The sequence below is a fragment of the Triturus cristatus genome, chromosome 4_1 (genome assembly GCF_964204655.1).
Source record: "Triturus cristatus chromosome 4_1, aTriCri1.1, whole genome shotgun sequence".
In the NCBI taxonomy this organism is placed as follows: domain Eukaryota; kingdom Metazoa; phylum Chordata; class Amphibia; order Caudata; family Salamandridae; genus Triturus; species Triturus cristatus.
This window is the reverse complement of record NC_140585.1, coordinates 430188284-430204123: the sequence shown is the minus strand read 5'-3', so window position 1 is coordinate 430204123 and position 15840 is coordinate 430188284. Positions and strand designations below refer to the sequence as shown.

Here is a 15840-nt window from a genome sequence, read left to right as displayed (position 1 = left end):
AGATCCGTACATTAGATAAAATAGTCAATGTAATGAAGTCAAAAAGCAAAAGGAAAAGAGTAGTAAAAAAAATTACTTTTGCAATGTGTTCTTAAGAGAATGGAAGCATAGTTCAAGTACTGAACCATTTTTTAATGAAGAGAGTTATCTTCAAAGTAATAGTTTGCTGCATGCAGTTGACACCAGTGGTCGAACTTATGAAGTTAAAGATGGTTGTGTAATGGAAAAGGAGAAAATGGTTCCAAGAAATGAGGAAGAAGTGTTAGCTGATGAGGTTATGGGGAAACGTCCTAAAGCCCCAGTGTACACTTGGAATTGTAGTAGTATTTGTACTGTACGACAAGAATCTATCGATAAATTACGTGACTTTCTAAGAGAATATAGTAAAAAAAAGTGTTAAACAGAAGATTAAGGTTCTTCAAAGACTAGATCCATGCAGAGTAAGAAAGAATACTGGTTTGCAAGGACATTCTCTGGCTTGTCTTTCTAGGAAAGTTTGTCAAAGTGTTTTTCACCATTTTAGGATGCTGGCAGTACATCATACTGAAATGAGAAAGTTTGTGAGAAGATTGTATTTTGCTAAAAGTCCAGCACTAAAGTTAAATGAGTTGAATAGTGCTCTGTTGCGTGGATCTGTATCAGATGTAGAGAAGGTTACTGATGATATTCAGTTTTGTTACTTTGGTCCAGAACAAGAAAGTGCAGGAAATGACACAGTTATTGAAGAAAATGTGGAAGAGAATGTAGAACCCACTGTTAGTAAAAATTTTGAAGATCAAATGACAAAATTTATTATCATCTCTAATGAAAGACCAAATATTACTTGTATTTGTTGCCGGAGAAGCCAATATAAAACTCAAACAAGGAATGTTGATCTCTATAAAAAAAAGTGAAAAAGAAAATAATTATGAGTGAAAGGATTTTGCTACATATTTGTTTCTGGAAAATTGTTTTGATTTGGGTGAAGATCAGCGTATTTGTAAATACTGTTATAACAAGTTAGAAGAAAATAAAATGCCAGCTAGAGCTGTACATAATAATTTAGAATTGGTTGATATTCCTGCAGAACTTAGTGATTTAAATACGTATGAGACTATACTCATTCAATATGTCCATCCGTTTCAGACTATAGTTCGTATGGAGCCCAAAACAGGTAAATTACCTCCTTCAGATTTACAAAGAGGTTTAAAAGGAAGAGTTGTCTATTTGCCATTAGATTTGAAAACAAAAAATTGAAACAATTGATGCAGATAGTTTGGAAACTGAACCATTAGTTATTCTGGTTAATGGTGTACCTACAAAGAATAAAAAAATTTGTCAGGAGCTAGTAGATGTACGAAAAGTACAAAGAGCAAATTTATATTTGAAAAGAAATAATAAGTACTATGAATCAATTTATATGGATGAAGATGAAGAAGTTTTACTAGCAGACACAGGAATACCAACTGGGCAAATTGAAAAAGTGGATAAGTCAAAAGAAGAAGAAATTTATGAACATTTCAGCATACATCCTCTTCATTCTAAAGAAGTTATGGGAAACACTATTGATCTGTTTCAGATGAAAAAAGCACAAGGAAGTCCCGTGAGTGTATGGGAGGAGAGCTTGGAAGCTCGTTGTTTTCCCCAGCTGTTTCCTACAGGAAAAGGTGGACAATATGATGAACGTCCAGTACAGATTCCTGCTTCTGAGTATCGGACTACAAGATTATATGCAGAAGATCCAAGATTTCGTCAAAGTATTCCTTATTTGTTCCATCTTTTATTTGAAAGTGACTTGTCTGCACTATCTTATGCAGTAAATCACATTTTAAAAACTGGAGTACATCTACATAATGTGTCTGCAAAGGATTTTATGAACAAAGTGCAACAGCGAGATGATCATTTGGAATCTCAATTGATAGATTTGATGGCTTGTCAGAGAGGAACTAATGAATATTGGTACCGACGCCATGGAGAATTGAAATGTATGCTACGGAATTTAGGAACTCCTCCATGGTTCCTTACCCTAAGCTGTGCTGAGTACGCTTGGTATGATTTACTGGATTTTCTTCGAGAGGCAAATTCAAATATTGAAAACATCCAATACAAGACAGCAGGAGAATTGTGCTCATTGGATCCGGTTAATGTTTGCAGATATTTCAATCATAGATTTGAGGCTATGATGTCCTTCATCTGCAATAAAAAAAATCCACCTCTTGGAGAAGTTGTGGATTTCTTTTGGAGAAAAGAGTACCAAGCAAGAGGTGCTTCTCATATTCATATGCTGTTGTGGATCAAGGATGCCCCAAAATTTGGAACAGATTCTGATGATGCAGTTTTATCTTTCATTGAAGAATATGCAACATGTGCTATACCTAAAAGCACAGAAGAAAAAAACTTAAAAGAGCAAGTTTTACGTTTCCAAAGTCATCTGTGTGTAAAATACTGTCGACGAAAGTACAAGAGTAAAGATAAATTCTACACAAAATGTCGATTTGGATTTCCACGACCTGTTCTTTCAAAAGGAAGAGCAAACAGTTTTATGTCAGCTGTGCGACATACCATTACAAGAAAATCTCCGAAAAATACCTACAACCTAAGAAGAAAAGAAGAGTCAACATATATAAATGACTACAACCCAGTCATTTTATCCATGTGGAATGCTAACATGGATACTCAGTATGTAGCTGACAATTCTATTGCTGTTGCTCGGTATGTCACATCTTACATCACTAAATCTGAGAAAACGGAATTGAAAGAAATGTGGGAAGAGATTTCTCACGAGAAGACTGTCAGTAAAAAGCTATACAGTTTCAGTTTAAAGATGTTATTGCATCGAGAAATTGGGTCATATGAATGCTCAGATAGGTTATCATCTGCAAGTCTGTACTCCAAATCCAGAAGAATAATTTGGGTAAGTTTAGGCCTTGCAGGAATGCGAAATCGGGTACTGAAATCTATTCGAGAAATTGAATATTTAGCAGAGAACGAACCAGAAAGTACAGACATTTTGAAAACAAATATGTTGGACACATATTACCCAAACAGAAGTCATCATCTTGAGAACATGTGTCTCTATGAAGTGCTGCAGAACTACATTTTTACACGGAATGCCACAGAAGACATCAACAATGGAAAATATAAAGTCATTGGTGAGGAAGGATGTTTGGTGAAACAAACAAAAGGAAGTTTGATTAATCACAGGAAGCTGAGTTGCGACACTACTGACAAAAAGGAATTTTGCTACGTAGCACTTTTACAGCTGTTTAAACCATGGCATTCAGAGGATGAATTACTTGGAGATTGTCAGAGTTATGAAGATTCCTTTAATGCATGTAAAGATAGCATAGAATGCAGTACTTTCACAATTATGTGCAAATGTTAAATGAAGAAATTGAACAAGAAGCTACAATTGCAGCTGAAGTAGCTAGAGACAGTTCTCAAGACAGTCAAAGTTCTGGTACGGTCAGTCAAGATCCCCCCAGGACAACCAATCGTAGAAAATGAAGCTGTAATAGCCATGACTGAAGTGGAAACAGCTATGAATCAAGCTCAGGAAGATTTAATAGACTTACCAAATTTGGAACAACAACTGAATGATGAACAACAACAAATTTATGAAGAAGTCACAAAACAAATTGATCATGGATTACTACATGAAAATAAAGAGTGCTCATGCACATTTGAACCAATCAGAATGTGTGTGAGTGAACAAGCTGGAACTGGAAAAAGTTTCTTAATTAAAGTAATTAGAAGCTACCTACAGAAAACAACTGATTCAAGTTTGTCTTGTGTTGTTACTGCTCCAACTGGGTTAGCAGCATATAACATAAAAGGAATTACCTTACATTGTTTGCTAATGTTACCAGTAGAGCATGAGAACAAAATAGAATACCACATGCTAACAGGAGAAGCATGTTTTGAAGTTTAAACAGTGTTGAAGAAAATGAAAGTTCTCATTATTGATGAGCTAAGCATGGTATCAAACTTAATGCTTGCCTTTGTGTATTTAAGAATGCAGCAAATTCTAAAGACAGACTATGACGTGTTATTTGGAGGAAAGCATGTTATAGTTTTTGGGGATCTACTGCAGCTCACTCCAGTTAAAGGACAACCAGTATTTAATACTCTTGCACATGAAGACACGAAAAAGTCATTAGGAAGCATAGGTAATGTGAATATTTGGTCATACTTTGAGTACAAAGAACTCATTACCAATATGCGGCAAGCAAATTATGATGATTATGCAAGTATTCTCAAAGATATCAGAATTGGACTACTCAGACATGGCAGAAAAGCTTTACAGAGTCGATTGCTCTGTAATTTGTTTCCAACAGAACAAATAGTTCCAGAGAAAATATACAAGAAAATTGCAGAAAAAAATACTGTAATCTGCTTAATGCCAACACTACATGAATGCTCTATATTCAATGAAAAACTTTTGAAATTGGAAAATGAAGAGATTATGAAAATGGAAGCCGTGGATAAAATACAGCATGAAAGAATAACTATTATATTCACAGGCAAATTGAAAACTAAATTGGATTCTCTAGAGAAAAACATATCGAAAACAGCTGGTTTAGAAAAGAATCTTTATGTATGTATGATTAAGACGTAATTTGAATGTAGAAAAAGGTTTAGTGAATGGAGCTATGGGTAAAGTTGTGGGTTTTGTTAATTACCAGAAAAAAGATGGAATTGAATTTTTAAAAATAAAATTTGGTCAGATTGAAGAGGTTAAAGACATTAGTCGTTGTTCAGTTAGTTTTGTGCTTGTGACAGACTTATATGTACATAGGAAGCAGTTTCCGTTTTCTCTAGCATATGCTGTAACTATTCACAAATCTCAAGGATTAACTGTAGATAGTGCTTTTGTAAACATTGGATCTAGTGTGTTTAAAGAAGGTATGGCATATGTTGCTTTGTCACGCGTGAAAAAATTATCTGGTTTATTCATGATAGACTTTGATGACTCAAAAGTTAGTGCTGATGCAAAGTGTGTAAAGGAGTATAATAGATTAAGAAGAAGCTATGCTCCTCATTTAGGTCAGTCTCCAGTGTTTGAAAAACGTGTTGTTTGTCGGAAAAGGAGAATTGAGAATATCTGTAATGAGGATGTACAGAAGAGAAAACAAAAAGAGAGTGATGTGATTGCAAGCAAAAAGAAAAAGGACAATGTTGAAGAGGTTGTTGGTTGTCATTTTGAAAATAGCTCTGGTGTCAACTGCTACGCTAATGTAGTGCTGAATGTTGTATTTTATCTTGAAAGTTTGCAAGAGCAGATAATACTAAATCATGAAAAAAGATTTTGTTCTCTGCTGAGTTTCCTTTATGAGAAGTTGAGTAATGATAAAACTAAAACAGAAAGTGCTTCTGATGTTAGAAATCTTTTAGATGTATGTTCTGGATGTACACAGTTTACACAAAATGTCCAGCAACATGCACAGGAATTCTTAATGTATATGCTTATGGTACTGGAAGATGAAGGGGTAGAAATAGAAAATATGTTTGGTCTCTCTTATAAATGGGAACATTGTTGTGAAAACTGTATGAACACATGCGGCACTAATGTTGATTCTGAAAGGTTCATACATTTAACATTACCAGAGAGTAAATCAGTGACTTTTAGTAAATTAGTTAAAGATGCAAATCACAACATGGAATGTTCTCAATGTAAATCAGAAATGTTATCAACGTTATTTTTAAAGAAATATGGACAGTATATAATTTTAATGATGCGACGTTGTAGAGCAGATGGAACAAAATTGGACACTTTAATAAAGAAGTTTGTAGGAAATCAATTATCAATATCAGGAAAGACTTTTGTTGCAGTTGCAATAATTTTCCATGATGGACCTTCTATAACTTCTGGTCATTACACAGTTTATCTAAAATGTGAAAAAGGCTGGACACTGTGTAATGATTCTCAATTGATTTTCAAGCAACGTTTGCCTGCAGAATTACCAAATTCCTACTTAACTTTTCTAAAACCAAAATTTTAGATACAAATTGCAGCATCTGAAGAAACCATTATTTCGATTTTATAGGATTACCATTGGATATTTCACCTAAAAAGGATTAAAAAATTACCATTTGGCCTCATGGAAAGGTAAATGTTTCTATTGTGGACTTCTTTGACAGATAATATTTTGGTGTATGTGCTTAAGCAACAAGAGTTACAGACGTTATTTATTGCAAATAGTTATTGTTCTTAGAAGATATTTTTAATATATATCTTACATTTCTATCAAGGTATGTTTTACTGAGGATAGATTCAGGGCTTTTTTAAACAATCTTTCAGATTGTTTATTTGTTTGCCCGCTGTTAAGTGATGAATAGAATTGATATCACTATTTTCAGTGAAATTCAATATATTCTGAAAACAGCAAAAAAAGGGCAAAAAATTACTTTGTTAAATATGAAAATATGTGTACTGTATTCTAAAATTTATTGTTAAATATTACTACTTTTTTCTTTTTTTCAGATCTAGAAAGAAAATTTTGGAAATTGAATCCATTTGTCATGTAATTAAAAAAAAACATTTATTTCTAATTAAGTTATTTTGTTGGTCAGGTAAGTTTAAAATATCTGTATTTCTCACCCCTTCACTTTCATGCTTCCTTTTCTTCACTTCTCCTCACTCTGCTTTTCTCATTCCCCTTCCCTCTCTCTTCTTCCTTTACTGCTCTTTCGTAACTCCCTCACTCCTTCTCTACTACTCCCCTAGGTTTACTGCCTCCATCACTATTTTTTCAACCATGTTTCTCTCCCTGTCTCCATATGTCTCAGTCATTCTAACTGCCTTACTCATTCTCAGTTCCTTGCTCTCTGTCTCTGTTTCTGTCTCTCTCCCTTTGTCTGCTTTACCCTTAATTTCCTTAACCACTCCTCCTCTCTCCATCACTCATTTTCCATCTATGTTAATTTTTTAACCTTCTCCGTCATTCTCCTTCCCTGACCTTCCCTAACTGTCACTATCCTTTACTCATAGTCACTCCTATTCTCCTACTTCACTTCCTCCTGTCTGTATCTCACACCCCTTCACCTTTTTGCATTCTTTCCTTCACTCTCCCTCACTCTCCTTTGCTCATTGAAATCCTGACTCCCTTTCTCTCACTCCAGTTTCCTAAATCCCTCCATCCCCTCACTCCCCATCTTTCACTTTCCCTTACCCCATTTTAAAATCCTCATACCCCTTATCTCACCATCACTCCACTTCTCTTACTTTCAATCCCTTTACCCTGCTGTTACTCCCTTTCCCTATCTCCGTCCCTTACTCCCCTTTTCTCACTCCCCCTCCATCACTCTCCATTACTCACTGCCATTCCCTTACTCATTCACTCTTCTTACCTGTATCCTCTACCCTTAGTCCTTTTGTTGCAGTCAGTCTTTCACTTCCCTTTAATGACTTATCATACTTTCCTTTTCTCACTCATTCTGTCTGTCCTTTCCTCCTCTTCACTCAGTCATTTCAATCATTTTAATCATTCATGTATACACTACACATTCATTCAATAAAATTACAACACAGTATATTAGGAATATAGCTCTTCTTGGAGAAGTGAAGTGAGTTCTGAAAAGAACTGTTTTTTTTTGTTTTGTATTTTTTTTTAGTTTTTTAATAATTTTGTATTTTTTTTGATTTTCAATGGTTTTGTACGAGTGAAATGTCCAGCTAACTATAACATGTGTGAAACCTATGGTTTTTTCAGTGAATTTGCAAGGTTTTTTAAATGCTAATTCCTAACTATAACGTGTGTGAAACCTATGGTTTTTTCAGTGAATATATATATATATATATATATTCACTGAAAAAACCAAAGGTTTCAGGGGCGTTATAGTTAGGAATTGGCATTTAAAAAACCTTAGAAATTCATTGAAAAAAACATAGGTTTCAGGTGCAATATAGTTAGCTGGACATTTCCCTCGTACAAAACCCTAGAAATTCCCCTGTTATAGTTAGTTCAGCTAACTATAACTCGCGCCCCGCAATGCACTGCTGATGACGTCACATATTATATCACTCATGACATGGTCAGTGACATCACTGATGACATCACTGATGACATCTCAAATGACATCACTGATGGCATCACTGATGACATCATCTATGTGATAAATTAGTACACCTTCTCACACCCTAATATAACTTTTGATACACCAACTCAAAATTTCAGACAGCCATTTTGAAAACCATAGATACTCCAATACCAATAACTACATACCCACTCATTTACTCTTAGGACTACATGCACCTCCACTCACTCACCTGTACAGTCAATCATACTTACAGTCACTCCGTACAAGACTATCATATGCATTTATACAGATATATAGACACTCACACACTGCCAATCATCCATTGAGGTGCTGACGCACCTAGTTAATTGTGCAAATAATTAAACACAGTCCAATTGACTCACCTATACAGTTAAACACACTCAAGTTCACTTACTCATAAAAATACTAAAAAAGGTTGACACTCTTAATCAATTACTAGTACAAGCACACACTCATCCATACAGCCAGTCCCGCAATCACACACTCTCACATATAGATAGTTATTTACTCTTATACACATATACACTGTGTTTCACATATGTAGTTACTGTCACATGTACAACTGAGATATACATTCAATCACTAACACACCCTTACATACACTCACCCAACCATACAGTCCATCACAGTTGAACCCTTAAAAACATGCACCCATAGAATCACCCACTCACACATCTATGCACAGAGTCACACACACCCCACCCACACATACACTCAGGCACCCATACAGATACTCAGACAACCAATCAATAACCCATAGAGACACTCATATTGATATTCACAAAACCATGCAGCCGTTTATACACCAACAGATAAACAGATACAGACATTCACACAGTTTAGTCACTAGTCTGCAGTAAGATACATTTAATGACTCACTTATAGAGTCAGTTACGCACCTAGAAAATCACCCATTCACACACTTGTACACCCACTTATTCTTCAACAGGCCTTTCCCTATATATATTAAACATATTAAAACTGTTCAGAAACAGTTAGCTGAACTAACTATAACAGGGGAATTTCTAGGGTTTTGTACGAGGGAACTGTCCAGTTAACTATAATGCCCCTGAAACCTATGGTTTTTTCAGTGAATTTCTAAGGTTTTTTAAATGCCAATTCCTAACTATAACGCCCCTGAAACCTTTGTTTTTTTCAGTATATATATATATATACATATGACTTCAACTCCTCTTCTTGCACTCGTTTTTGCCGCTGCAGATAGGAGCTCGGACCACAATTTGGTGCTTAGAATGTTATTTTATTGTCTGCTCCAAAGCACAGCCATTACGCGTTTCGAGCCCACAAAGGTAAAGGATAGTGAGTTCAGGCCAGTGCTTCATTCATAAAATAAGTGATTGTGCATAACATTTTTCTAAGAGGACGCAGTCGATGTTGACGAATGCCAGGATTGCAGAATACCAAGGCTGCTAAACCTTGGTTCCACCGCATCTGGCTTTCTTCCACCACCACAGACAACCTGCCCTTATTATTTCATTCTTGCAGATTCTCTTTCATTGCTGCTTTTTCCTCTGTCATTGTTTTCAGTCTTTCTCTCCTATCATCCTTTTGTGTTTTTCTCTCTCTTGCTCTGGGTCAAAGTCTGTCAGTAAGTGCTAGTCGCCAGAAACGAATACCAGTAGACCCAATCTGCAACCATCTGATCAAATTAATCCTTCATTCAAGCTGTACAGCTACTCAAGATTTGCATTTACTAGGTAGTGTATACACTGAAGATGCCAACTTCTGTAGACTTTAAAAACCTGCCTTAAATGTATTTGAAAGTTGCTGGATATCAAACCACCATTGCTCCACTGACAAGATCCAAGTCCAGAGACAGTTTGTTTAATGTATCATTTATAGTACCTTTATCAAATGGGTATTGGATACATGACACAACCAGAGAGAAATGTACAAGGTGATAATCCCAGCCAAGATAGGTTTTAGAGGAGAGAGAAGAGCTAGTATTTGAGCATATAGCGAAAGGTAGGGAGAGTAGGAGAAAGGCAAGCATTGAGGAAAACAGTGACAGGCATACAAGAAAGTGCAGAAAATGATAAGAATGGAGAGAGGGCACATACAGCGAAGAGGCCTCAAGTCAGTATGTAGATGAAGATAAGAGAGTTTTGCTCGAGGAAGAACATGCAGAGAATTAAACGCCATAAACTAAAATTGGATAACTTAATGCACAACAATAATGCCATTATTGGTAAACCAATATATAGGTGGCTCACTTGGATAAGTGTTTCTGCACTACGGAACATTAAGATACACAGATTCAAACAGATCAGAGAGAAATAGGGGCACCGAACAAGGGGTGACGGTCATTGATGAAGAAGCAAGAGAACACAGACCTCCAACTTCTTGGAAGCGACAGTGGGCACTGGACATGGGTATGCGGATTCAAGAGAAAACGGAACAGGTACGGGCCAATAAACTCAAAAGGTCAATAGGGGAAACTGATCCCCTTGATGTTTGAGACCTGCTTTACTCACTTTTGTTGCTCCGAGGACCAAAGGTTATTGTGTGGACCAGAACTTTCGTATAAGTATAAATCTGTTGCCATGTGCACCTTGGACTGGAAAATAGTAGTCGTGACTAGTGCTTTGTATGTAACTTCTGCCGAAAGGAGCATCTTTGTGCCCTGTGAAGTACGATGGTTTCAAATTTCAATAAAAATAGAAAAAAAAGAAAAACCTGTTTGTGATTGCAACCACGGGGTGGGGGGTGCTGTTCCTTGCAGACCACCATCCCTGCGTTTATAACCAATCACAAGGGGGTGCACATAGTGATCTGTCTAATTAATATTTATTAACGAGGTCACTCTGTCATCATCTGCAAATGGACATTTTATGATGCGACTTAGGTCACATTGCAAAATTAAAGACTGGCTAAAAAGTGTCAGTGCCCTCCTTGTGTCCACTTTTATAAGACAAGTCTCTTGGTACATTGGGTCCTCAGTTAAGGACGGTCATTTATTTGTTTAAAAAAATGTATCTGCCGGAGCCCAGTGTTTTGCTCAAAAGGCAGTGACTGGCGCTATGAATGTGTGAGAGGGGTGGGGTTGCCGAATGCAAAGCCTTCGTAGTCTTTATTCCACCTCATGCCTCTTTCATCCTCAAGTTGGCTCTCTCTACCCTTTTATCTCACTCTTGCAGGTTGTTTTCCACCCCTGCTTTCTCCTTTTGTCACTATTTCTCTGTCTTCCTCTTCCTCCCTCTTTCCACGTTTGGTGTGTTTTTCTGTCTTGCTCTGCATTCAAATATGTTGAGGAAAAGTAAGTGCCGGCCCCCTAAAGTAAGTTCCGGTGGCGCCCACCTGCAACCACCGGCTCAAATTAAGCACAGGTTATGGAACCAGTGTCAGTGGCACCAAGGGATCCAGGCACATCCACTGAATATGGTGGGGTGTGACAGTAACAGGGCCCCGCTAGTTTAGGGGTAGTTTACACCAGAATATTCCTGCTTTGAGATCACAGTGTAAGATTTGTTAAGGGCAGGTCTCCATGATGAAGGGCACCATATGACCCTTGGGAAAACCGTTATGTGCCTTTTTTAGGCTGTGAAATGGGCGAAATAGATGTGTCTATTTATGGTTCCACCAGTAATGTTTGAGAAAGTAGCAAACTTTACCGCATCATGAAGGTGATAAGCTAACCACCCTCATGAAGCTTTACCTGTAAGTAAAACTTCCCATACAAAAAGACTTTTACAGATTAATTTTTCAATAAAAAAAGAATAACGGAAACTGAGAAAAGAGGAAAACTGGAGAACAAGAAACAGGCATGATATCTTGAAAGCACGGGCAAGGACAATAGTATAAGAAGACACAGGTAGGCCTGGGGGGAAGTTCGTGGAGTTCTGACCAAGAAACTCTGACACATTACACAGAGTTCCACAAGCGGCGGAGTGCATTACATTGTGCCATTCACGCTAATTTTTAGTGCCGGGTGTCTGTCCCACGCTGTAAAATCAGCGCTAGTGGCACCAGGCACAGCGCAAGAGTGCGCTGCTTTTTTCTGACGCTCAAGTAGATTTTCTACTTGAGCGGCACCTTCCTCAACATGAACAGAAGGTTTGTCAATGCGAGCGGTAGCGACCAGCCGCGAGTTCCCGCATTGACAAATCTCGCCAGGAGGTGGTCTGGAGTAAGATTTTCCTCGCGTGTGCTCAGCGCCGGCGAGGGCGAGTGAGGAAAAAACTCCACTCTGCAGAGCTTTTCAGAACTCTGCGAGCTACGCGAAGCGCAGAGTGGAAAAAACTCCACAAGCGGAATTTCACGCACAGGCTTAGACACTGGTCAAACAAGAACACTGACACAACCAAGAAAATTCGTATTGGGAATCAAAAACACTAACATGCACATTACGGGAGATGAACAGATAACTAAGGAGTCAGAACTATAGGGCGCGAACCAAAAGACAGAGGAGGGCATAGCCAGTGATTTATAATGTACAAAGATGGAATCCTGGGCAAATGCACAAACACCCTGCCCAGTAAATCACCATGGATCCCAACAGAGCAGCATCTCATGGTAACAGGTAAAGTCAGTCGCCAAAGTTGTGCTTTACAAACACCACATAGAAATGCAGAATATTGGGAAATCTGATACAGGAATTCTATTTTGAAGTGCAGAATTACTGCAGCATTCGGAGTTTTCCAATCAGGATGTAGAATTTACTGCCGGAATTACACCTTGCAAACCTATTTCTACAGGTATTTCTCACATTTTCTCTGCATTTTTGCCGCTTTTTCCTGATGAAATATTGACGGAGAAAAGCCGGTGTGTTTTCATACAATACTTGTAAAACCGATATGAGCACAAAACTCCAGTTTCCATCAATGTCATAATTACAACAGCACTCGTGCTAAGAGTCTAAGTCCTCTGCAGGCACTTCCTTCATTCCACTGATAGCACTTCTTCGGAAAACTAGTCAGACTTCAGTTTATGATGGAAACCTTCAACCCTTTTGGAAAGCCATCCTTAGACTTCCAAAAGAGCAGGGTGCCCTTTTAATTACATGGTTGTACTCTGTGGATGGCAAATAACAAAAGAAACAATGGAGGATGTGGGGTGGTGGGCAGAGAACGACGTCAAATAATATTTGCATGCCTCTGTGCCATCAGTTGGCCGGGTCGAACCCTTTAGGTGTGGATGGTGTTCAGATACCGTGCTGCACCCGCGGCTCTTCTAATGTGCCTCTTCCGCTGCTTAATGGGAGCAGCAGGCGCACGCGCACCGCACGGCAGCACTTCACTGGTGCATCTCTGATGCTATTTATAGTAACCCCTTTCACTGGCGGAATGCGTCTCCTAAAAGGAAATAAATGCCAGGCGTACAACTCTGGGAAGGCGGGAAGAGGGGGCTCAGGGTGGCTGACCTGGGGGCATTCTACCCTGTCAGCACGAAATGCACACAAGGAGGGCCCCGCACTGAAAGTACATGCCTAACGCTTCACATAGAAAAGATGCCAACACACCATCAGCGCCGGCAACAAACCTTGTGCGGGATAATTGTCCAACCCACTAGGGAAAGATTGAGAAATGTTCGAGCAGTTGTACAGCATAAAGAACGCGTGTGCATGGAAGCTCATCACGCGTTTCACCGCCAGGTTGAGAAAGGAACTCCAGGCGGCTGTGTCAACTAGCTGGAAATTAACGGAAAGCATTGCATTTCCTCGAACACGTAAACGTGCAATGCGTGCATCGAAGTGGCATTTCTGCTCTTAATTTAATCGCAAATCATCGCGCATATATGAAATCTAGAGGGAATAGTGATGGGTTAATACCGTGAAGCGTAATCTGTGTGCCTCCTCCTGCCTGCGCTTATGCAGGGAGGAGCATTCCACACTGCGGCGTCCCTGTGCTTCACACCTCTTTCAACACCTGCGGTTTGTTTACAAACCGGTCCAGTTCAGGACCCTGGACAGCTCGCGCCGCTTCTCGCCTGCTCAGAAAAACCATCGCGCGCCACTGCAGCCCGGTGAGCGTTGTTAGTGGGTCTGTCTCTTCCCGCATTGTGCTCGAGAGGCAGAGCCCTCTGCAAAGCAGGCACGCGAGCCTTCTGCTTTCGCTCTGCAGGGGTTGGACGTCCCACAGCAGATGCCGTAGAATATGAACCATAGCCTCGATTAACACATGCATCTAAAGACGGGCAACGCGATGCATTCGAGCCACAGATCACCTGTGGAATGAGAGCTCGGTGTCTATGAGTAAGTGCACTTTCAAGTTCACGTGAAAATATGGGATGCTAAAATCACTTCTGGAATGTATAATGCGGATGCGCTATCAGCATTTATCATACAGAATAAAACAAGGTGTCTTTTTATATCAGCTAAAATGCATGATATGAGGAGCTCAGAAATGATGCTATGTAGCTAATGCGTGTGCTATATCCGTGTAAATCACTTCCAAACTCTACGGTGAACACTCAATGAATCTGAATTACAAAGAAGTACTGAAACACTGCATTGACTAGATGTAAATAGATATAATAGTAAGGTACACAGAGAGAGGTGGAGAGAAGTGTGCGGGGACCATTGAGGTAGGCAGGCGTATAGGTAGATAGGTAGATGATAGATAGATAGATAGATAGATAGATAGATAGATAGATAGATAGATAGATAGATAGATAGATAGATAGATAGATAGATAGATAGATAGATAGATAGATAGATAGATAGATAGATAGATAGATAGATAGATAGATAGATAGATAGATAGATAGATAGATAGATAGATAGATAGATAACCTCTGTTCTGTGGGAACAGTTGGGCAGGAAGTGTCCGATCAACTCCCCTTCCACCCTTGCTGCAGTGTGCGCCTGGACTGTGCCGTGTGTGAAAGATCCCCCCCACTCCCTCCCGTCCTACCTCAGCGCTGTCGGACTCCGCCATTTTCCTCCTCAGGAGCAGGCAGCGGGAGGAGTGCTTCATTCCCATAAGAGCTAGGCGGGGAGGCTTCAAATTTCCGAAAACAAAACCGGCAATCTCCGTACTGCAGTCTTGTGGGTATTCCTGTTCGAACTGCACTTCGTCTCATAAAAACACCGTTAAAATCTCGCCTGCAGGGTAAGGTAACTGCTTGTAGACGTTAGAAGAAAAACAGTTGGAACTAAGCGCACCAAGTGGAGCGCCACAAAAAATGATCTTTAAGGAAAGTATAAAAAAGAAAGAAAATCAAATAAGCATTGAGCTGGTGCGTGCCCTCATCGGTTCACGATCCCAGACGAGAGACGGAGGATCTCCGGAAAGCAAACAATATGCAATAAAAGCATTGCCCGGTGCTCCCTTATTATTTCTCACGGGGAAACTTGGATTCTAAGAATAGAGCTGGCTTATTGCAGAGCGGCGCCCCATCCTTCCCCCTCTCGGCCGCGCGATAGATGTGGCGCAGCGCGAGCCGGCTCTGAACTCTCTCCGCAGCCCCTTCCTTTCAGAGGAGGTCAGACAACTTTTCTTCTGTCACAAGCTCCACTTTCTTGTTCCTCTCTGCCAGAGCACCGCAGCCGCCGCGAGATCGATTTTCTGGGTCAGGCCGTTAACTCTTTTCAGCTCGACTTTAATCTTATGAAGGGCTTGAAGAAGTTTCCGTGAGGTGAAGTGAGAGAGGAACGTGGAGTGCTGGGAGGAGAGAGGCAGAGTGAAAAAGATCCATATGCAGAGAAATTTCTCTCTCTCCCGCCCCTGTCTGTGTGTGCGAGAGAGAGAGCAAAAGAGGGACAGATGGACCGATTTTGCTAGACCATCTCAAACGTGAGAGTCTTAGAGGGCAAGAGACAGAGAGTGTCAGGAAAAAAAA

At 39.3% G+C, this 15840-nt stretch overlaps 1 protein-coding gene across 2 annotated transcripts in view; it reads right to left on the bottom strand.

The window, feature by feature from the left end:
* PRMT8 (protein arginine methyltransferase 8) overlaps positions 1–15562 on the bottom strand; it is a 759198-nt gene extending 743636 nt beyond the window's left edge. For both annotated transcript variants that reach the window (XM_085650561.1, XM_085650562.1), the window contains exon 1: positions 14913–15562. In XM_085650561.1, coding sequence (XP_085506687.1) covers positions 14913–14981 — 69 coding nt within the window. In that variant the 5' untranslated portion in view covers positions 14982–15562. The remainder of the gene's footprint in view (positions 1–14912) is intronic.
* Positions 15563–15840: the final 278 nt, after the last annotated feature.